This window comes from Trachypithecus francoisi, unplaced genomic scaffold (genome assembly GCF_009764315.1).
Source record: "Trachypithecus francoisi isolate TF-2019V2 unplaced genomic scaffold, Tfra_2.0 Lachesis_group1, whole genome shotgun sequence".
Lineage (NCBI taxonomy): Eukaryota > Metazoa > Chordata > Mammalia > Primates > Cercopithecidae > Trachypithecus > Trachypithecus francoisi.
The window spans coordinates 4,796,558-4,818,782 of NW_022681454.1; the positions used below are offsets into that span (position 1 = coordinate 4,796,558).

At 55.8% G+C, this 22,225-nt stretch overlaps 1 protein-coding gene across 34 annotated transcripts in view; it reads left to right on the top strand.

Moving 5' to 3' along the window:
* ABLIM2 (actin binding LIM protein family member 2) overlaps nucleotides 1–22,225 on the top strand; it is a 200,200-nt gene that overhangs the window by 70,875 nt on the left and 107,100 nt on the right. For all 34 annotated transcript variants that reach the window (XR_004437783.1, XM_033213643.1, XM_033213650.1 and 31 more), the window contains exons 5-6: nucleotides 7,029–7,155; nucleotides 10,073–10,166. Coding sequence is in view for 33 of the 34 variants with exons in the window: in XM_033213643.1 (XP_033069534.1) it covers nucleotides 7,029–7,155; nucleotides 10,073–10,166 (221 nt within the window). In the remaining variant the exon portion in view is untranslated. The remainder of the gene's footprint in view (nucleotides 1–7,028; nucleotides 7,156–10,072; nucleotides 10,167–22,225) is intronic.

The window sequence follows — 22,225 nt, forward strand, 5'->3', positions numbered from 1 at the left end:
GTGTAGGGCATGCTAAGTGGGGGTTTGCTGGTTGGGGGAGGGGTGCTGAGTTGGGGGCGTGGTCTCTGCAGTGCCCAGGGACAGGGCCTGACAAACAGGGACCCAGAGCAGCAGCAGTTGCAGTGAACCGCTGTGGATAAATGTGAGGAGGCAGCCAGGGATAGAAGTTTCTGGGGCTCTCGTGCCACCAAGCCTTTGCACTAGCTGTTTTCTCCACCCCATGTGTCACTCCTGCTCTCCCATCTAATGCCCACTGCTGCTTTTGTCCGGCTCCAGCACATCTCCTCCAGGAAGCCTTCCAGGTCTCCTTCGGGTCCTTTCCCTCTGGCATTCACTCCCCTCAGCTCCCGTCTGTTAATTCCAGGCCACCTGGGACCCCTTTGGACCCCCAAGAACCCGTAGAAGAGCACTGAGCTCTGGGCTCCCGCAGTCAGGGGCCCTCGGGTTCACTGCTCCACCTCCCAGGAGTTAGGCCAGGTGTGTATGCAGTGGGTGCTCAATAAATGCTTCTTGAATTAGGAAGCAGGAGGTTGTTAGTGTGAAAAAAACAAATGCCAGCCAAAGTGTCAGGGGTTTGCAGGTGTGGTGCCAAGTATCAGCAAGAAGGGGGCAGCCAGGTGGCCTTTCCCAGCCGAGGTGGCTCTGCTGGGGCATGAGATGGCACGCAGGGTCTGGGAGGGGAGCCTGGCACACCAGGACCCACCGCTGCTAGGCACCTGCTGCAGAAGCCCACTCTGAGCACCGTGGTCACTGTCGTGTCCCCAGAGGCAGGGCCACGTGTCCCCAGACAGAGGAGAGGTTTCTACTGATTTCTGGAGTCAGCGTCTTGCCTGCAATTAATTGCCTCTCCTGTGTCAAATGCCTCCTTTCTCCCCTCCTTTGTCTGCTGTGTTGAGAGTATCTATAGAGGCAATCCCACTTCCAACCTCCCAGGAGTGCGGCGTTGGCCCTGGGAGCTGGTTATAATTTGACTCTGTAAAACGAAGCGAAGCCCGCATCCCTTGGGATGACGTTCGCAGCAGCACCAGGTGGGGAGGGTGCTACTTTGGGACTTGCTAGGAAAGTCCTCCATTCAAAAATCTCTCTCCAGCTAGGGCCTGGATTGATTGAATTTTTTTTTTTAACGTAAACGTGGTTTTATTTAGTGCCTTTCATCCATCTTTGAGAATTTGGCTTCACAAACAGTGATACTGTTAAAATTAAATTCAGATAGTAATCAAAAGCTCTATGGCAAATTTTAAAAGGGGGAGATCAGTTTTAAACAGTTTGTCCAAAGCTTCCTGGCAGCCAAATTAAAAAGGGAAACATGGGCTGGGTGCGGTGGCTCACGCCTGTAATCCCAGCACTTTGGGAGGCCGAGGCAGGCAGATCACCTGAGGCCAGGGGTTCGAGACCAGCCTGGCCAAAGTGGTGAGACCCCAACTCTACTAAAAATACAAAAATTAGCTGGGTGTGGTAGTGCCCGCCTGTGGTCCCAGCTACTCAGGAGGCCAAGGCAGGAGAATCGCTTGAACTTGGGAGGCTGAGGTTGCAGTGAGCTGGGATTGCACCACTGCCCTCCAGCCTAGGTGACAGAGTGAGACTGTCAAAAAAAAAAAAAAAAAAAAAAAAAGCGGGGTTGGGGGGATGGAAATATGACCAACCACAGAATCACTGTCTGAGATTTTTTTTTTTTTTTGAGGTTTTCAAAAATACCCTTGGCAGAAAGGCTCTGCCCTCTCCAAATGTAAATTTATTTTGAAATATCGAATTTGCATTTTCAAAGAACAAATGCTCCCACGACCCCTAGACATCTAATAATGTAACCTGCCCCTTCCCCCAGTCGATGGTGAGAATCCTGAGCTTAGAACCGTTTCTGTGCCTGGAAAGCATTGAGCAGCAGTCCTGGCTCCTGTGTGGACGTCTGCAGTCTTCCCAGTCCGGCCTGCTTTTGTTGCCCCAGCAGCTGTGCCTGGAGGAGCTCTTCTGCAGGTGCAGGAGTGCCCTGTACCTGGCAGGAATGGGTGTGCTGGGTGCTCAGTGTCCATCAGGAGGCGGAAGTACTGAGGGGCGGGCCAAGGCCTTTCAAGTCCAAAGCAAGTGAGCTCACCCCGCTAGGGCCAGAGGCTGTCTAAGGAGGTGGCCTTGGCTCTGAAATTGGAGACACAGGCTGAATTCCACCAGGTGGGTCTGGAAGGGGGAGGATGCTACAGGTGAGAAGAGAGTGCAAAGACTGAACACACCTGTGAAATGTGCTGGGGGCACCCCCCAGACCCATGTAAGTGGACGGGGCTGCAGCGTGAGCACCCCCCAGACCAATGTGAGTGGACGGGGCTGCAGCGTGGGGGTAGGGAACAGCAATGGCACTGAGACAGCAACACCAGATGGCAGCTTCCTCCAAAGCCACGCCATGGTGTTCTCAGTACATCTGGAGGCCATGAGGAGCCATAGATGGTTGTGGAGTGGGGTAGAGTCCAGTCAGTCCGGAATGGAAGCAGCATCGTCTGCCTGACCAGCTTGCCGGGTCAGGGGACAGCAGGGCGGGGCCTCACATGGCTTCCTGTGTGGCTGCCCTTCCCTGGGGAGGGGAGAGTGGCCAGCTCTTGAGGCAGAGCTCAAGCTTGAGTCCCGTGGCCCTGAGCTTCCCTCTGCTGCCCCAAGCAGGCCACTCAGGAATAAGATATCCTTTAGGGTGGGCCACACAGGCTCCTTCCAGGAGGAGCAGCCAACACCCCGCAAGCCTCAGCTTCCCCACCATGCTTGTTGGGGGGTCCCCTGTGTCCCTGAAGCTCTGCCCCTTCCTGTGAGCCCCAGCTCTCCAGTGTTGACCCACTGCTGGTCATGAGCCTGCCACAGGTTGGCCCTCCCAGAGTGCGAGCGCCGCGTGCCGACCTGGAGGCAGCTCTGAGCCCAGCTACCCCGGGTGGACCCTGCACTCACCACTGGGGACCGAGGGCAAGAGGCGTCCCCTCTCTGGGCCTTCGATGTGGGCGTGGGGCCAGCCAGGGTGTAGGGGGCAGGCTGGCAATTGGGAAAGATGGGCTTGGCCTGGGGAAAAGGGATGGCGAGCAGCTCCATCCATGCTGAGAAGACCCCACGGCTACTTCTTGGGCCTGGCTGCCCTGGCTCTTTAGCTCCACCCCCTCGACCTGGGGAGGCCCCACCAGAGTGAGGGATGAAGGGGCAGGAAGGCATGTGTGCAGTCCCAAGGTCCCAGGCCCAGGGATGGGGCTTTGGGATCCTCCACTCTTCCAGCGACAGGCTTGACCACCTGAGCTGTGACACGTGGAGTCCCTGTGTTCTCTGCTCCTGCAAGGGTAGTGCTAAGAAGGTGGGTGCCCGGACCAGACCCCCTGCCCCCTTGCTGGCTGCCTGGGAAACAGGAGAGCCTTGGGGTGAGGCTGGGGGGTAAACTCAGGAGCTTCTGCTGCTCCCTGGCTGCGTAGGAAACGGGAGAACCCCTGGGTGTGCCTGGGAGGTAAACCCCGGATCCTCGCAGGAGCCGCCACCCCTCTCTGGGCTCATGGCAGGCCTGTGTCCCAGTCTAGTCCTGACCGCAGTGCATTGGGGCTGAACTTGAACATATTTTATCTTTTCCAGCGGCTTTTCTTCCTCAGTACAGGTTCCTAAATGAAACTGCAAGCCAAGTTCATGGAGTTTCAATCACTTTCAAGTTTTGGAGCTCGGTCAGAGCCCTTGTTTCCAAAACTCAATCTCAGATTTGATCTAGAATCTGAGACTCCCCCCTACTCCCCTGACCCCAGTTAGACCTGGGGTGCTGCAGTGGGAGTCTGGCTCCTGCACCTGCACCCCCTGAGCTCCCAGCTGAGGCTCCAAGAGGCTGCCTGGCACATCCTAGCCACCCCCCAACACAACCACCCCCACCATGACCACATCTGGTGGAAGAGGGAGCATTTTGGGGAAAATAGGAAAGCGGAAGGTTCTAGGAGGGTCATGCCGTTGCTGCTGATGGCAGTGCCAGCCAGGATGTACGGGCATGTGGCCAGCTGACATTGGGGTGTCCTGAGGCCCCTTCTGCCCTGCTAGGGACATTCTGCCACTGACAGCTCTAGTCCACAGCCTGTGTCACACAGGACTCTGAGCTGCCATGTGCAGAGCCCACACAGAAATATGGAGCTCCAGATGTGTTTGGAAAGTGAGGATGTGGTTTCCATGGCAACACTCCTTTTGCACCTTGCTCTCAGCTCCACCTGTACTGCTGATAGGAGAATGAGGGGGCCGAGGCAGGTGTGAGGTTGACATCCCCCCTGCAGCTTGGAGCTCAAGGTCAAGGGAGCTTCTTGGCAGGGGAGGGCGCGGGCCAATATAGTAAGAGGCAGAGTGGCGGAGATGCCCACAATGGCATCCCAGAGGAAGCAGACCTCCCGCGAGGGGCCCACCTGGTAACAACAGCAGTGGCAGTGAGAGCAGAGGTGGGCCCACCTCATCAGTCAACATGTGTGCATTTATTCATGGGTCACACGTGCCCTCACTCCAGGGGCACAGAGAAGTGAAGTGACTTCCCCAGGTCACAGCCGGTGGGGGGCAGAGCTGGGATCTGACCACTGCTCTCTGTTGCCTGTCCTCTGCTCACCACACAGACCTGTGTACTGTGCTCCCTTGACGTGCAGACAAGCCAACAGAGGCTCGGAGTCAGGGATCTCAGCTCCAGTACCATTCACATGTGGGGCCAGAGAGCTCTTTGGTGAGGGCAGCTGTCCTGGCAAGGTTAGCATCCTGTGTCCACTACCGACTAGATGCCTGGAACCCTCTCCAAGTTATGACAGTCAGAAGGGTTGCCAGACATTGCCAAATGTCTCTTGGGCAAAAGTGCCCCATGTTGAGAGCCACTGCTGCAGACCTTTGCAAAATGTGCCTTATCACCTGCTAAGTGGGAGGAGCCAGGAGGCTAAGTCTGGGCTGTGCGTCGTCTGCCTCTGCAGAGACACAGGAAGGAGCGTGGCGAAGGGGGTGATGTGGGGGTCGCCTCCTGGACTTGAGAAGGGTGGAGGCATCCTCTCACTTTGGTTCCCATTCATTCATTCATCATTCATTCCCCTACGTGTTTCTCAGGCCCGCAGCCTGTGCTGGGCACCCAGGGTCCTGAGATGAGTAAGAGGCCCCCCTTCCCTCGGAGTTTGAATCTGCTCTCTGGCTGTTTTCCAAAGTAGCACGTGAATTTGCACAATGTGGTCACTTAGGAAATCCTGAGCTTGACCAACTTTGTGAGTGTTTGTTTGTTTTAATTGTTAAAAACAATATGACTCAGTTCTCTGCCAAAAGAAACTAAGGAGGCCATGCATGGAAGCAGCCTCCGCTGAGCTCTTACCACGCAGCAGGCCCACGCGTGGTCTCACCAATGCTCACTGTTCACCCAGGACGCAGAGGCTTTGGGCCAGGTCTTCTGTGTAAATTAGCACTGGATCCGGGCAGGCACCAAGTGCAGAGGTGATCGCCCCACTCCATGATGAGGAAATGGGGGCTCCCGCAGGAGGAACACGCTCCGTGTGACCCAGCGCCTAGTGGGGGTCAGGATTTGTACCCAGCGCGTCGGGCCCTGGGGCCACCTTCTTTCCATCTTGGGTGGAGGTGTCCTTGGGTGCAAGGGGTCCCTGCTTGGTCTGGGAAGTACTCAGGGGCTCCTGCAGGCAGCAAGGCCCTGTTTGTCAGACACTCTTCCTGCTTGTCCATCACGGGATCTGGGGCCCTGCCCTTGTCATGCCCCCAACACACAACTACACCCTTAAACACACGCAGACACACACTTCCACAAACACACACACACTCTCACACGCACACACACTCACAGGCAGACACACACTTCCACAGACACACAGACACACTCTCACACGCATAGTCACACACATACAGACACAAACACATACATGGACACACTCACGCACCAGTCACACACACTGACGCGCATTCAGCTATGACAGGTGCAGGTCCCTGAAGTGAGGGCATGTATGATCTGCAAATCAATGCACACCTGGGTGATTGACTCAGTGGGCGCCGCTCTGTCGCAGTTGCTGCTGCTGCTGCTGCTGTCACCAGGTGTTCACCTTGCGAGAGGCCCTTTCCCTTGGGGATGCCGTCATGGGTGTCTCTGTCACTCTGCCTCCCACTCCCCACCCCTGACCTCACATATTCACAGGAAGACTCACGAGAAGACTCAGGTGACATACAAATGCACACAGTCCCATAAGATGCATCCACATACTTACAGTCACACGCTATGCACACAGATGTACACTCACTCATGCGCATCCCGCGCAGGCTCATGCACCAGGCTCTCCCCAGCTCCCCAGCCTGCTCTACCTGCTCTGCCAGGGGCACCCCTGCCTGCAGCACGCCCATGACGCTGGCTGTGGAGCCCCTGGTGTGATGGCTCCTAGGGTGGAGGGCCTGTGGGCCACTGGCTCAGAGCAGGGCCAGAAGCTGGAAGCCCTGTGCATAAAGACCAGGCCCTAGGACACGGGGCAAGTGAGCAGGGCAGGCATGGCTGGGAGGGACAGAGAGGGCACCAGGAAGCCAGGCAGGGGCCCACGAGGCGGGTGGTCATGGGGTGGAGAGTACCAGTCACCGTGGGGATGACAAGAAGAGAGAAGCCAGTTGGCCTGGCTGGGTGCGGCAGGAGGGCTCCCAGGGCTGACTGGGTTGGGGGCTGGGGGCTGGCTCAGCCCTCTCTAATGCGGTCCATTTCCCTTCAGAGGGCACATCGAGTCACAGTTGGGTTCAAACTGGCACATCTCCGTGCCGGGAGCTGACTCCACTCTCCTGCAAGACAGGGCCTCTGTTTCTTCATCTAGGCTTCCCCGGCTCACAGCCCAGGCTGCATGCAGTCAGCGCTCAATGCATGCAGGGTCAAACTTCCCCAGTTGCCTTCCCTGTGCTCCAGAGACTGCTGTGTGAGAGGCTCCTCCCAGCTGCTCATCTGCCCGGCCCCTCCCGGCTGCCCCAGGGGCCTTCACGGAGTCTGGAGAGCAGGATGCCTTCCCCACACCTCTCACAATGGTGGGGGTGTCCGTGTTCTGTTCTCTTTCTTCCAGGTTGTGGGGGCTGCGGCGCAGAAATCAAGAACGGCCAGGCCCTGGTAGCCTTGGACAAGCACTGGCACTTGGGCTGTTTTAAGTGCAAGAGCTGTGGGAAGCTCCTGAACGCCGAGTACATCAGCAAGTAAGTGGGAGGAGAGCTCCAGTGACAGCCTCCGCTCAGGCTTCCCTACTCTGCGGGGGTCCCGCACTCTGCACGTGTCCCAGGCACCACCCTCTCTGCGTCTCTCCTATTCCTCAAACAGCTACTCTTGTCCTGCCACTGGGTGAGAAGCGTGGCCCAGAGCCTAGCGAATCTGTCCCGAAAGCCTTGTGTCTCCCTTCCCTGGCCAGCCCTGGCTTCTCTAACAGCGTTTGCAGCTTCCAGCTCCTTTTTTATGGATGAGAAGCAGAGTTGCCAGGGCTGCCAGGGCTGAGTTGTTGAAGTGCCTTCCCTCTCCGTCTCAGTCCCCCTCCACCATCCCCATGGGATCAGCTGCCCTTTCTGGCGCCTGGATGTGCTGCAGGAGGTGAAGCAATGTCAGCAGAGGCCAGCACGGGGATGAGGAGAGGGTCTGACCATCCCAGGTGTCAGGGCTGGGGCCCCGCAGCCACGCACTCTGTCTTCTGCAGGGCGGGGGCCCCTGGGACGGCTGCCACCAGCACCAAACATGTCCCACAAATGTGCAGTCAAGCTGGGGTGGTGGCCGGTTTGGGAACCGGGTAAGCCTTCTGGGAAGATCATGGCCTTGAATGGAGGCAGCTCAGGGCCGGGAGCTGTGGGTGGGTTTTAACCCTGGTGGGGTCGGGGACCTGAGGCAGGCAAGCCTTCTGCATGGCGCAGGTGAGGGGCGAATATGTGGACGAGCTGAAAGAGGGCAGCTCCTCCGAGCGCAGAGGGCCCCTTCCTGGGAGCTAGAGGGTCTTTTGTCTATGCTGTGCTTGTTCTCAATGCCCAACGAGAACAAAATCATCACAGGAATTGAGGGAGATGAAAAACGTCCTGTGATAAAACTGCGTGGAGTGAGGCACACGCACACACGCAGATGCATGCACATTCAAGCGCGTGTCACACGGAACCTGAATCACGTCCGTGGATGTGCCCGTGTTCACTTCCTGGCTGAGGGTGTATACTAATTCTGCATCACCACTAGGGGAAACTGGGTGAAGGGTACATGGGACCTTTCTGTGTTGTTTCTTACAACTGTTATGGAATCTGCAATGATCTCCAAGACATCATTTTAAGTAAAACCTCCAAACCAAGGTGAGCTTGCACCCAGGGTGAGGGACCTGTGGGGTGCATGAGTTTCCCCGCCTGTGTCACAGTCAGCCAGGGACTGCCCGGTGTGGTGTACGCAGCACTTTAATATAAAATGAAAACGCCCAGCCCCATGCAGGCGGCAGGGCCCTCCCGCAGCGTTGGCAGCTCACCCACACCATGCATGTTACTTAGCAGCCTCCAGAGCTGTCCCAGAATTGACGAGGAGGGCGTTGGTGTTGCCATGGAGATGTTATCTTTAACCTCCCATTTGCTGCAAATACACCCATTTGTGGGTTATTACAGGAGTCCTGAGGTCAGCAGCATTTGGAAGTAAGCCTGAGGACTCATTTTGTCTCCCTCTCACATGGAAGGAAGGGCTGCCACTCTGTCAGCGGCAGCTTAGCCCAGCTGTGGGCCACTTCCAGGCTGCAGCCAGAGAGGGGCACCCAGGCCCAGGGCTCATGACCCCACATCGTGGGGACCTAGCAACAGTACAGAGGTTGCAGGAAAAGAACGTGAGCTGGGGTCTAAATCCACGACAGCCTGACAAATCCTCCCTTCTGTAGCAGCTGTGTAAAAACTCAAAGAAATTTGGAACACTACAGCAACTTCAGCGATGCTGGAGGGGGGCACGTTGGAGTGGCAGGCGCCCCATTTTGTGCCAGTCACCCCCGCACCTGCTGAGTGTGGCCAGGGCTGGGAGGACAGCCCTAGTTAGTAATGATAATGGCTTCAGCCACCTTGGAAAGTGCCTGCCATGCTCTTCATTCGTCCTTACTATTATTTCCCCCATTTTGCAGATGAGGAAGCTGAGGCTCAGAGAGGTTAAGGGACTTGCCCAGGGTCACACAGCTGGGATGTGGCATGTGAGTGCAGGCCTGTTCACTTAACCACGGCTCAGCAGCACCTCCCCACACCGAGTGTGGCCACTGCTGACCTGCCCTCCCCGCAGCTGCGCAACCATCCCTCCTGGCATGTTGATCTCTTAATAATCATGAAAACAGGTGTGAAGGTCATGATAGCAGGAGCTGTGCCAGGGTGACCCTGCAGATGGCTTTTCTCTATAGCTCATTTATGCGGACTCAGAGGAAGCCACTGCTGGAGGTGCAGGCCCAGGATGACGGGCATTCGACACCAATTCCCTGAGCCCTATGCTCCTGGCACATCGCAGGCAGGCCACACGTGTGTGTGGGGAAAGGGGACGGACACGTTTGTGCAGCCCTCCTGCGCTTTCCTGCACTACAGAAGGCCAGGCCCCTCCATGTGTGGCCAGAGTCAGCCTTTGTCACCCCCTCATATTCGGGGGCTGTGATGCAGGGCAGGATGCAGGGGGGACAGTGAAGTCTCGTCCTAACCTACGACACCCTCACCTGGGCTTTCTGTCATACTCCAACTGCTTCCGCAATGTGGGCGCCCTTACTGTGCCCCCTTTTTGGCTCACAGTTTTCTGAAGTGCCCCAGATGTTGAACTTTGGATGGAAGGAGCCAGAAGAAAGAGCCAGGTCTGCAGAAGCAGCCCTCGTTTCCCAGAAGCTGCTGCTGTCAGCCCTTCCCACCCACTGGGCAGGTGGCCTGGCCTGTGCTCCTCAGTTTCTTCGTCTGTGAAATGGGACCATTGTCGTCCTATTTCTCGTGGGGCTGGTGTCTGTGTGACACGGTCTGTTGGAGGCGTTGTTACCTGAGCAGGAGGAGGTGGACATTCTTCCACTTTGAGGGCAGACCTTCTTGTTGGTGAGGGTTGTTAGATCTCAAGGGTCCTCGGGTGACCCTTGCCCTGTGCTGACCGCCCGTCTCGTTGCAGGGACGGCCTGCCCTACTGCGAAGCTGACTACCACGCCAAGTTCGGCATCCGCTGTGACAGATGTGAGAAATACATCACAGGGCGTGTGCTGGAGGTGAGTGCTGTGGGCCTGGCCCCGGCTCTCTCTGAGCGAGGGCCTAACCGCCCCCTGGGAGTTGACTGGGAGATTTGTGTGTGTTTGTGCAAGAGTCTGTCTGGCTGCAGCTTCGCCTCGCTACTCCTGCCAGCTCAGCCACTGGACGCCCTTGTCGGCTGCCCAGGGCCTGCCCAGTGCCATCTCCTTCAGGAAGCCTGCCTTGTGATGCTCTCCTTTGTGCCACTTGACAAATTCAGAGCATGTGGGAAGTGCTTTGAGATGTTTTGGCCCAACGGTTTGCTGTCTCGACTGGGACTCAGAGGCACAGAAGATGGAAGAGAGCACACAGCAGGACCTCGTCCCCAGAGGAGGTGCAGCGGGGTCACCCGGCAGGCAGGGCAGATAGCATTCATATGGGGGGAGCTTCTGACGTGCCGATAGCGTTGTGTTCCTTGGTCTGGGAGGTAGCCATGTGGGCATGTTCCCTGTGTGTAAAATTACAAAATTACATTTTGTTCAATAAGATAAATCCCATGGAGCAGCCAGGACTAAAACCCCACCCTCCAGATTCACAGCCCCCCCCCACCCCTCCACCCTGCAGCCCCCCCTCCAGATTCACAGACTCCCCCACCCCTCCACCCTGTAGCCCACCCTCCAGATTCACAGAACCCCACCCCTCCACCCTGCAGCCTACCCTCTCCAGGTTCACAGAGGCCCCCACCCTCCAGCCTACCCTCTCTGGGTTCACAGAGGCCCCCACCCTGTAGTCCACCCTCTGGATTCACAGAGCCCCCTGACCCTGCAGCCCCTCCTTGGCTCAGTGCTGGGTGCTGGTCAGGCAGGTGGACTGTCTCCATCCCTGGATTGGCCCATGGTCCATGGGGGAAGCAACAGGTGACCAGGGGGTTCTCAGGAATGGAGAGGGGCTGTGCCCAGCATGGGAGTCCTCTCGAGGAGGTCGGAGGTCACAGGAGCTGGCCTCTGGGAGTTGGCTGGGAGGATAGGGCGGGGCTGGGGATGAGGATGTAGGGAGGGCACTGAGGAAGGCTTTGGTGCAGGGAATGCCGGGCCGCATTGGAGTTTTAGAGCCCTCCCACTGGCTGCCGCAGAGGCCAATCTGGAGAGGGTGGAATGGGGTGTACCCTTGGCTCCCCTTTCTAGCTCCCACAGCTGGTACCCAACACCCAAGAGCATTCAGAATGCGGAGGGGAATGGAACAGTAAGCGCAGAGCTGCTTTTCTGGCACGAAAAAGACAGCTGGCAGAGAGCTGGACCTGACCTCAGGCCGCCTTCTTTCAAACCCCCATCCAGCAACTCTACCTGGTGGGGGGACAGGGCTGGCCACACCCACCCCAGTCCCAGTCACCGTGTCTCATTCCCCTCCGCTGCAGACTCCAGGGGGCTGGATGCCCCCACAGGAAGGGTCCTGGCCCTGCACAGAGCTGTGCGCTTCTCTGTGGAGTGGTTCCGAGAGGGATGTCCTCCATTCTCATGGATGAGAGAAAGTTTGCAAAGTCCAGAGAGGTGCTAAGAGGAAAATAAAACCACTGACTGTGCAATTCTAGTTAGCCTAACTTTCTGGCCAGTTTTCTTTCATGTTTCCTTTCCGTTTAATCACAGTTGATCTCAAACTATCTGTGCCATGTTTTATCCCAAACATCCGTGTGTTTCCCAACTCGTATTTCCTATTTAGCAGGTTCCCGGCTTATTATAAACTCCTCATAAGCATCTCTTCTTTTCGGTATTGTGGGCCTTTTTCAGCGGCTCCATGGAGATACAGTTCACAACTTGCCCATTTCAAGGGCACAATCAATGGTTTTCTTTTTTCTTTTTTTGGAGGGGGTCTCACTCTGTTGCCCAGGCTGGAGTGCAATGATGTCATCACAGCTCACTGCAGCCTCACTTCCCAGGCTTCAGTGATCCTCCCACCTCAGCCTCCTGAGTAGCTGGGACTACAGGTGTGCGCCACCACACCTGGCTAATTTTTGTAATTTTTGTAGAGATGGAGTCTCACTGTGACACCCAAGCTGGTCTCGAACTCCTGAACTTAAGCAATCCACCTGCCTTAGCCTCCCAAAATGCTGGAATTACAGGTGTGGGCCACCGCACCCAGCCCATTCAATGGTTTTCTGTATCTCCACAGATATTTGCGGCCATCAGCATAGTCAATTTTAGAACAGTTTCATCACCTTGGAAAGAACCCCATACCTTTTAGCTGTCACTCCCCGTACCTGCAAGCCCTTGGCAACCACCATTCTACTTTCTGTCTCCATAGACTTCCCTTCTGGTCGTTTCATATGAATGGAATCATAAAATATGTAGCCTTTCATGACCAGCTTCTTTCACATAGCTCAGTGTTTTCAAGGTTCGTTCAGACATAAGCTTTACTCTCACTTCATATTTCATCATGACTCTCAGAATTACCAGGCTGGGCCGGGCGCAGTGGTTCAAGCCTGTAATCCCAGCACTTTGGGAGGCCAAGGCAAGCGCATCATGAGGTCAGGAGTTCAAGACAAGGCTGGCCAACATGATGAAACTGTCTCTACTAAAAATGCAAAAATTAGCTGGGCATGGTGGTGCATGCCTGTAATCCCAGCTACTTAGGGGGCTGAGGCAGGAGAATTGCTTAAACCGGGACCAGGAGGCAGAGGTTGCAGTGAGCTGAGATTGCTCCACTGCACTCCGGCTGGGCTACAGAGCGAGACTCCGTCTCAAAAAAAAAAAAAAAAGAATTACCAGGCTGATCATTTATGGCTGGACACAGTGCCGCCTTCCAGTTTTTTACAACCATCAGTACCATTGCAGTAAGCACCTTTTTTAAAATAATGCTTTGTTTGCATTTCTAATTTTTCCTAAGATATATTCACAGAAATGTAGAAGTTGAGTCAAAAACTAGGAACATTTTTAGTGTTCTTGATGGTTACTATAAATTGCTTTCTAGAAAGATTATTCTGATTTACAATCTTGTCAACAAGATATAGTATTTCTCATCTAAACCATTGCCAACTTGATAGGTGGAAACATGGGATCTTGCTTTTTTCATTTCTTTTTTTAGAGATGGGGTCTTGCTCTGTTGCCCAGGCTGCAGTGCAGTGATGCAGTCATACACCCTGCAGCCTCGACCTCTTGACCGCAAGCAATACTTCCTCAGGCTCCCAAGTAGCTGGGACTACAGGCATGCAATACCAATCTTGGATAATTTTAAAATTTTTCTTAGAGACAGGGATCTTGCTGTGTTGCTCCAGCTGGCCTGGAACTCTTGGCCTCAAGTGATCCTTCCACCTCAACCTCCCAAAGTGCTGGGATTAGGGGTGTGAGCCACTGCACCCCATGGGATCTAGCTTTAATTTGCCTTTCTTCAATCCCTAGTGAGGCCGAGTCTCCTTTGTTTTATTTATTTATTTATTTTTGAGACAGAGTTTCGCTCTTGTTGCCCAGGCTGGAGTACAGTGGCACAATCTCACCTCACTGCAACCTCCACCTCCTGGGTTGAAGCCATTCTCCTGTGTCAGCCACCTGAGTAGCTGGGATTACAGGTGTGAGCCACCACGCCTGGCGGATTTTTGTATTTTTAGTAGAGACAGAATGTCACCATGTTGGCAGGCTGGTCTCGAACTCCTGATCTCAGGTGATCCACCTGCCTCAGCCTCCCAAAATGCCAGGGTTACAGACGTGAGCCACCACGCCTGGTCTTTTGTCATTTTTAGCCATTCCTAATTCTCGTATTTCAGTTATCTGATGTAAATGTTGCCTGCTTATCTATTGGGGTCTTCATGCTTTCTGTGCAGGTGGATCACATAAGACTACAGATGTTCTGTCTGTCCTATAAATATTTTCCTGGGTGGCGATCATATCTGATATTTATAGCCAGTGATGCATCCCAGGGATGACGTCCTGCCTGGCCCTCTCCTGTCTCCCCTTCTCCTGGGGCCGTGGCCTCTCCCTCCCTCACCCTCCCCTTGCCCAGCCCTCGCTGGCACACCCCACCCTGTAGGAGATGGCAAGGGCTCTGGAGGAGCCTGCAGGATAGGATGGAGCCTGGCTTGATGCACCGCCTGGCACTACAAAGCCACGTTTCCGTTCTCTGCAGAGAACAGCCCAGACCTTCCACACTCTCCCGGACTGTGTTCCCTGCCCACACAGCGGCCCTGTCTTCTGCCTGACAAAGAGACAGCGGCCAGATCTCAGCGAGGACAGCCTGGGTGGCTCACTCTCCACGAGACCCCATTTCTATCCTTACTCTCTCCCCTGCCCTGCTGCTTCCTGCACACCACCCCCACCCCCACCACGCCTATGCCTGGGTCCAGCCCCTCTGGCCATCGCCCCCTCTGCCATGCTTAATCCTGTCTCCTCCCATCTTCCCCACCTTACCTGCCAAGGCTTCCTCCCCAGTGGTGTTTTAGACAGTGTTCGTCTCTCCCATTAAAAAGAGCAGCCTGCAGCCTGGCAAGGAAGTCCCCGCTGCAGAGACTCAGCCTCCCTTCTCCCTTCGAGGCGGCCCTGCTGCCTCTCAGAGACCCTCTCTGTGATCCTCCACCTGCACTCTCCCCGCTGTTCCGCAGATCTGGGAGCTTTGTGTGCAGGAAACCCTAAGGCCTTTGAGCCTCCTCTTACCCCTCCCTGCCTCCCCAGGGGCCATACAGGGCCTGCGTTCCCCACTCGCGTGCTGTCCCTGACCCTGCTCCTCTTATACGCAGGTGGCGCTGATGCTCAGCCAGGCCAACACCACATGCAGGCACTCCCCCTCCCCCATATACACACTGCCTCCCACCGCTCACCTGGGCGTCCAGGTGGATCCGCCCACGTGCCCGGCCATCAGCCACTGAGAGCCAGTGGCAGAGCCAGACTGGAGCCCGGGCCTCGCAGGTTTCCCCCAACCCTTTGTCTTCTCCTAGTGCACAGATGTGGGTTTGCATTTTTGGCTTAATAGCATAGCCACGTTGGAACATCTGGTGGCCTAAAGTGGGGTGCATCTTGGGTGCAGTCAGCTGCTGCTGTTGCTGCTGCTGGTGCAGGAACCTCACCTGCCCCGCCTTTCTGACATGGGCAGCAGCCCCCACACCAGAGAGGCCCTGGCCTGGGGTCAGGTGCAGACCCCACCCAAACTCTGGCTGCTCTGCCTCAGGCATGATCCGCACTGGGTGAGCAAAGTGTGTTGCATCGGGCAGTCAGTGTCCCCCCCTCCCCTTGATGGGCTGGGAGGCAAGGGTCCCATGTCTGCAGTGTAATCATCCCTGGTATTTAATGCCAAATACAGAATTTGGGGTACACCCTGGTTCATCGGGAAGGAACCATCCTAATTTGAGGAGCAGGAGCAAAACAGGTCTGGGTTTTTTCCTCCTCCTCTGCTGTGGAGGAGAAAGGGCCTCCCAGGGAAGATTAATGCTTTTGTTTTCGCCTCTGCCGGGGAGGCGAGTCTGTGGCGGCGTGGCTGAGTCGGCGGGCTCCACACAGCTCTGAGCATCCTCCCCGGGTGCAAGGTGGGAACCGCGGGCGGGGACAAGCCTGGCTCCGCAGAAGGGGAGCTGCTGCTGCTGCGGTGGCACTGCCTGATGCTTGGCCCAGCGTGCCGGCGCCCAGCCGGGTGACAGTGGACTCCCGGGACACAGCAGGAGCAGGTGACAGACCGCTGGCTGAAAGTGAGGGCATCCACCCTTGCAGGCACACGTTCCAGGGAGCGGGGCATTCAAGCAGGGCCATCAGACTGGGCTCTGGTGCCCAGACACCGTGCAGGTAGGAAGCCTGGCCCGCAACTCCAAGGGGCTGATGGGGGCTCACAGGGGCCTGGCGGGGCTGCGGGTAGGTGGGCTTTTGGGCACAGAACAGTCAGGTGTGAGACCTCGGAGCCACTTGTTCCCCCATACCCCATTTTGCCCCCTAAGGCGCTTGGCAGTGCCCCTGGCTTCTCTCTGCAGGACCCAAACACAGAGCATCCCAGGCTCCCACCACCAGCCGAGCCCTCGCCTGTGCTGTGTCTGCGTGTGGCGGGCATGGTGCCATCCTAAGTGCTGGCGCCCGTAGTGCCCGCCTGCCCGTGAAATGTGCATTTGGTGGTGACAGTGGGGTTTTCCTTCCCTGTCTCTCCCTCAGTTTCTCCTAAACGTGCAGCACCCTCATGTGTGTTGGCCTGCATCCCACCCATCTCTGGGTGTCTGTCCTGATGAGCTGGCTCCTGGCTGGGGTCCTGTGGGGGCATGGGAGGGGCTGATATCTGTGCCCCACTCCTGGGCCGGGATGGCTGGCTAGGGATGGGGGAGGCGCTGGGCTGTGGCAGCAGAGGTGGGTGGTGCCTGGCAGCAACTGCGGCAGAGCCGGCTCCTGGGGACGGATGGCACCGCCCCCACAGAGGGAGCTGGGACTCAGTAGGCAAATCCACGGGGACAGCGGTATGACCAGCCTCTAGACCTGCGCTGCATACAGGGAGGAGGTATGGATGAGGGGAAGCCACTGGCTTCAGTTTTCAGAGCCCAGCCTTCCAGGGACTCCATCCCTCCCTCGCCCTGTCAACACCTCCCTGCAGAGGTGGGCGGGAGTGGGGGCACGTCTTTCCAGCCCCACCCTCTGTTAACCCTGCCAGGGCCGAGGTCTGGGCCCCATGTGCCTCGTGCAGCCTGTGCAGGGGCTGTCTCCATGGCAACGAGAAGCCCAGCATCCCCCTGGGACCACAAATCAATTCCTCCTCCCTTTACTCCTCCCCTCCTCCTTCCCTCCCTCCGCCCCTCCTCTTTCCTTCCCCAGTCAACCACTCCCTTCTAGACCCTTGCTGGCCTCACCATGTGTTCCACCCTGGGCTAGGTGCTGGGTTCACAGAGACGCAGGAGACAGATCCCTACCCCAGGGGAGGCTGGCAGGAAAGGGGGTGCCCAGGCTGTCTCTGCCCTGGGTCAGGGACCAGTTGAACATCATTCTTGTAACTGCAGGACATTTGTTCTTTGCTTCCTCTTGTCTGTCTTGGGGCAGGAAGTGCCGATGACTCGTCATTGGGAGAAAACAAACCGTGTTTCCAAATAAATACACAGCATTTCTGAAGGGCAGAGGTGATCACGACTTCTCGAGTCCCCAGCTTCTCTCGCTCAGAAGGAATACCTGTTTATCATAAAATAAGCCCAAACATTCATAGTGCCACCCCCACAGCTAATTACTGCTGGCATCTAGAAGTCGTCCTTTTAGTTTTTGCACATGTGCAGATACACACATCCACAGACACACAGAGATACACACACATGCACCACCCACGGAAAACGCACATGGACACACAGACACAGGAAGAAACACAGACACACACAGTCACACACACGAGACAGACACACACAGGCACAGACTCACATACACATAGGCCGCACACATGACACACACAGACACAGATTATACACATGCAGACACACAAGCATACAGAAGGACACAGATGACACAGGCACACTCAGATACACAGATATATACACACACAAAGCACACAGACACACACACAAAAGGACACACAGATCACATTCACAGACAAGACATGCAGACAGCACACTTAGGCACACAAACAACTCAGATGGAAATAAACACACAGAGACACATGATAACAGCCAGCACAAACACAGGGACACAGACACACAGAAAATGCACAAATGTACGGGTCCCACAGACACGTACACATAGACAACACACAGAGACACACAAGCACACGGAGAGACACAGACAACATGCATGGACACAACAGCGCATACACAGCATGTGGACACATGGACACAGAGACTGCACACACAGAGACACTCAGGTATGCACACAGACAACCAAGACAGCACACACGATGCACACACAGAAAGACATCCACACAGACACACAGGCAAAACACGGAGACACACAGACACGCACATGCGCCCACGCCCTTCGCCAGATCACCGTGTTCCTGCCTTGCCTCATGCCAGCAGCACATCAGAGCCCCTGGTCCTACCCTTCCATGCTGGCCTGTCGTGTCCTCCCTTGCATCCCCTGATCCCCGGACAATGTGCTCATCACTGTCTTTGTAGCAGGACCCTCCGAGCCTGGACACGCTGAGTGCGTGTGAACATCCGCAGGCTGGATTCTGCCAGAGCCTTTCCCAAACTTAGTCAGTATTCTCTGGTCCTCTCGGGCCGCTCAGGCTGTCCTCCTGGGCACCGCGTTCCCTTGTTCAGAACGTCCCCACTGGACAGCTCCTCTGCCAGTGCCACTGCTAGAGGGGACAGCGGGGTAGAGCAGAGAATAAGGCCAGTAGGCCAAGCTCTCCTGAGGCTCACACCCTAAAGGGAGCTGGGTAGAGAGGAAGAGGGAGCAGGGCCAGGAGTGAGTGCACTAGACAGGCCTGGGCCCAAGAGGAGCTGTGTTCCAAGGGGCGGGGAAGGTCTGAGGAGGGCCCCAGATCTTGAGGGGACTTGCTGGGCATTGCTCAGAGTGAGACCCTTCTTTCTGGGTTGCAGTGGCCCCCGGGGATTCTGGGGACTCTGTCCTGGCCGCCGAACTCCCCCAGGGGGGATCCCCTGCTCGCAGCTTTCATTTGTTTCTTTATAAATATGATTTTGTCTGTGCATCATGGTGATTAGGGCTTTTAAGATCTGGACTCAGTTCTGGAAGTTCAGAAAGGAAACTAGAGCTCTGAACTGGGCCGGTGACTGTGTGAGGAGCAGCTGCTGGGAGCTGCCTGCCCCAGAGAGGCGCAGCCCGCAGGCCCAGCCCCAGCCGTCGGCTGAGCGGGAGCCTGGAGCGGGAAGGAGGGAGGGGAAGTGTGGCCGCTCTCCAGTGGGCAGAGGAGGCCTTTGCACCCGGATTCCGTGGTTGGATTCAGGGAGGAAAGGGGCCGCCTGCCTCAGGTGTGACGGGCTCATGGCAGAGAGGGCTGATCCATTCTTCAGAAGCCCAGAAACGGGGGCCACCAGCTCTCCTCTGCCAGGACAGGAGGGGTTTCTGGAGCCGGGGCAGCTTTGCCACACTTCTGTCCTGCTGGCCCTGCTCTTCGCATCACAGTGGGGGTGTCCCTTAAACCTCTGCCCTCTGACCCGGCACTGGCTGAGGACCTGTGGTCGCGCTGAACCATCACAGGCTGTGGGTATGCTTTCCTGGCACCTCGTTCTGCCTTATTAAAGATGACAGCCGCCCCTCGGAAGGCACAAGATGTCTTCCTAAAACCATGCGCTACAAAGTCTTTCAGCTGCTTGTCTATTTTGAAATCTGAGCCATCTTGAGCCCCACCGGGCAAGGGTGGGACTTCCACCTGCCTGTGGAGCCGTGCACTCACCGGAACCACCAGCGGCCGAGGTTTCAGGCACTCCTTGGGTGGCAATTGGGAGGATGTGGCCAGTGTGCCAATGACTGGGACATCCCAGGCACTATGAGAGAAAGGAAGTGACAACAGGAGGTGACACGGGGAATGAGGACACTTCTAATTTTTTATTCCATCAGCCCCTCGATGGCCCCCTGTGACCCACTGGTTCTCAGCAGGAAGTATGGGGCAGGGATGGGGTGACCTGTGCCATGCCGGTACCTTCCAGCTAAATGTCCTCTGGAATCACAGAGCCCGGTTATACTATCCCAGCCTGAGAGGGAGGGACAGGCCTCTCCGTCTTACACACGGAGACACTGCACCCTAGCACGTGACATGGGGCCTGAGTCACACAGCCAGAAAGGGAGAATCTCAGGCTGGAATCTGTCACCTCCATGGCTTTGGCCACGAGCCTGGGACAGGCCTGAGCACCTGCAGGCACATGTGCTCTGTCCACTTGACAGCCCCATGGTGTCCCCCAGGGCCTGAGGACACAGGCACTCCAGCCCTGCCTCTCCACCACAGGTAGATTCTTCTAGAACATGGAGCATCGTTACAATGTAACGGTTTGGCTGTTGACTCTCACGCTTTGTGAGTGGCCTGAACTGTAAGTGAGGGTGCTGGCTGCCCCTGGCCACACGGCTGTGCCGTCACTGGAAAGGGTGCAGAGCTGGCACTGGCTCTGACTTGGTTCTAATTCTGCTGCGTGGCTTCTCAGACCCCAGGCTGCTCCTCTGTGCCACGGGCTGGGCCGTGGCATGTACAGCGTGGAAGGTTTCTGTCTGTACCCCCATTGCACTAGGAGCTCTGTGACCCTTCCTTTTCCTGTGTCTGTGCGTTGGTTGTGGGGGGAAGGCTGTTGACAGGGAGCTGGTGAGCTGAGGACGCAGTTAATTCCACGTTCTGAGGCCCCTGACCTGCAGGGGCTCAGCCACAAATGTCCCCGATTGTCCCCAGGGCTCATGGAGTCTTCCCAGGAGACAGCATCCAGCCCGCCTGCTTTGGATCCTGGCTCCTCATTCTCTCAATGACATGGCCTTGGGTAGGCCTCCTCGCCTACCTAAGCCTTGACCTCCACCTCTGGAAAACAAGGAGAGACAATAGTCCTCACCCCAAAGGGCTGCCGTGAGGATGAGCTTGAGGCAGGCAGAGCACCTGACACGATGCTTGGCGTGTGGTTGGTCGTTTAAAAGTTGGCCATTTGGGGATCAACTCTTCTTTGACAAATCGAGGTGACATTCACGTAACATACAATTAGCCATCTAAAATGTTCCGTGGCATTTGGTGCGTTCATAGTATCATGCAATTTCCAGTTCTCTCTAGTTCCAAAACTTTTTCGTCACCCCGAGAAGAAACCTCACCCCCACTAGGCAGTTACTCCCCATTGCCTCCTCCCCCAGCCCCTGGCAGCCACCTGGTTTTTGTCTCCATGGGTTTGCCTGCTCTGGATGTTCCATAGTGAAGGAATCCTCTACTCCATGGCTTTGCATCTGGTATCTTTCACTGCACACGTTTTCAGAGTTCATGTTGTAGCAGGATCAGCGCTTTCATTCCTGTCCATGGCTGAATAATACTCCCTGGCGTGGGTGCGCCACAATTTCTTCATCCATGACGGAAGACGGCTGTTTCTACCCTTTCGCAGTTATATAGAATGCTGCTGTGAACATCATGTACAGGTTTTTGTGTGGAACCTACCTTCCTTCCTTCCTTCCTTCCTTCCTTCCTTCCTCCTTCCTTCCTTCCTTCCTTCCTTCCCTCTCTCCCTCCCTGCCTCTCTCCTTCCCTTATTTCTTCCTTTCCTTTCCTTTCCTTTCCTTTCTTTCATTTCTTTCTTTCCAGAGTCTTGCTCTGTTGCTTAGGCTGGAGTGCAGTGACGTGATCTCAGCTCACTGCAACCTCCGCCTCCTGGGGTCAAGTGATTCTCCTGTCTCAGCCTCCTGAGTAGCTGGGATTACAGGCACCCACCACCAAGCCTGGCTAATTTTTGTATTTTTAGTAGAGATGGGGTTTTGCCATGTTGGTCAGGCTGGTCTCAAACTCCTGACCTCAGGTGATCTGCCCACCTCGGCCTCCCAAAGTGCTGGGATTACAGGCTTGAGCCACTGTGCCCAGCCAAGTTTTCATTTCTCCTGTTCTTTTCTCTTCATTTTCCCCAAATGCCAAAGAGTGAAATTCCTGGCTCCTGGTAATTCTGTGCTTAGCCTCTTGAAAAACCAACACACTGTTTCCCACAGTAGCTGCACCATTTTGTGTTTCCATCAGCAGTGCTCGAGGGTTCCTGTGCCTTGACATCCTCACCAACACCTTGTCTTTTCCTTTCTGTGTTGTTATGATTGTAGCTCCCCTCGTGGGTATGGAGTGGTGTCTCCTATGGCTTTGATTTGCATTTTCTTAATGACAGTGATGTTGAGCATCTTTTCATGTACCAGTTGGCCATTTGTATATTTTCATTGAAGAAGTGTCTATTCAAATCGTTTGCTACCTTTTTAAAACATTTCTTTAAGAGTCTGGGTTTCACTCTATCATGTAGGCTGGAGTGCAGTGGCATGATTAGAGCTCACCGTAACTTAGAACTCCTGGGCTCAAAGTATCCTCCCGCCTCAGCCTCCTGAATAGCTGGGACTACAGGCACAAGCCACCACTCCTGGCTAATTTTTCAATGTTTTTTGTAGAGAATGTGTCTCACTATGTTGCCCAGGAAGGTCTTGAGCTCCTGGCCTCAAGTGATCCTCTTGCCTCAGCCTCTGAAAGCACTTGGATTACTGTGAGCCACTGCACCAGTCCTCTTAACAGC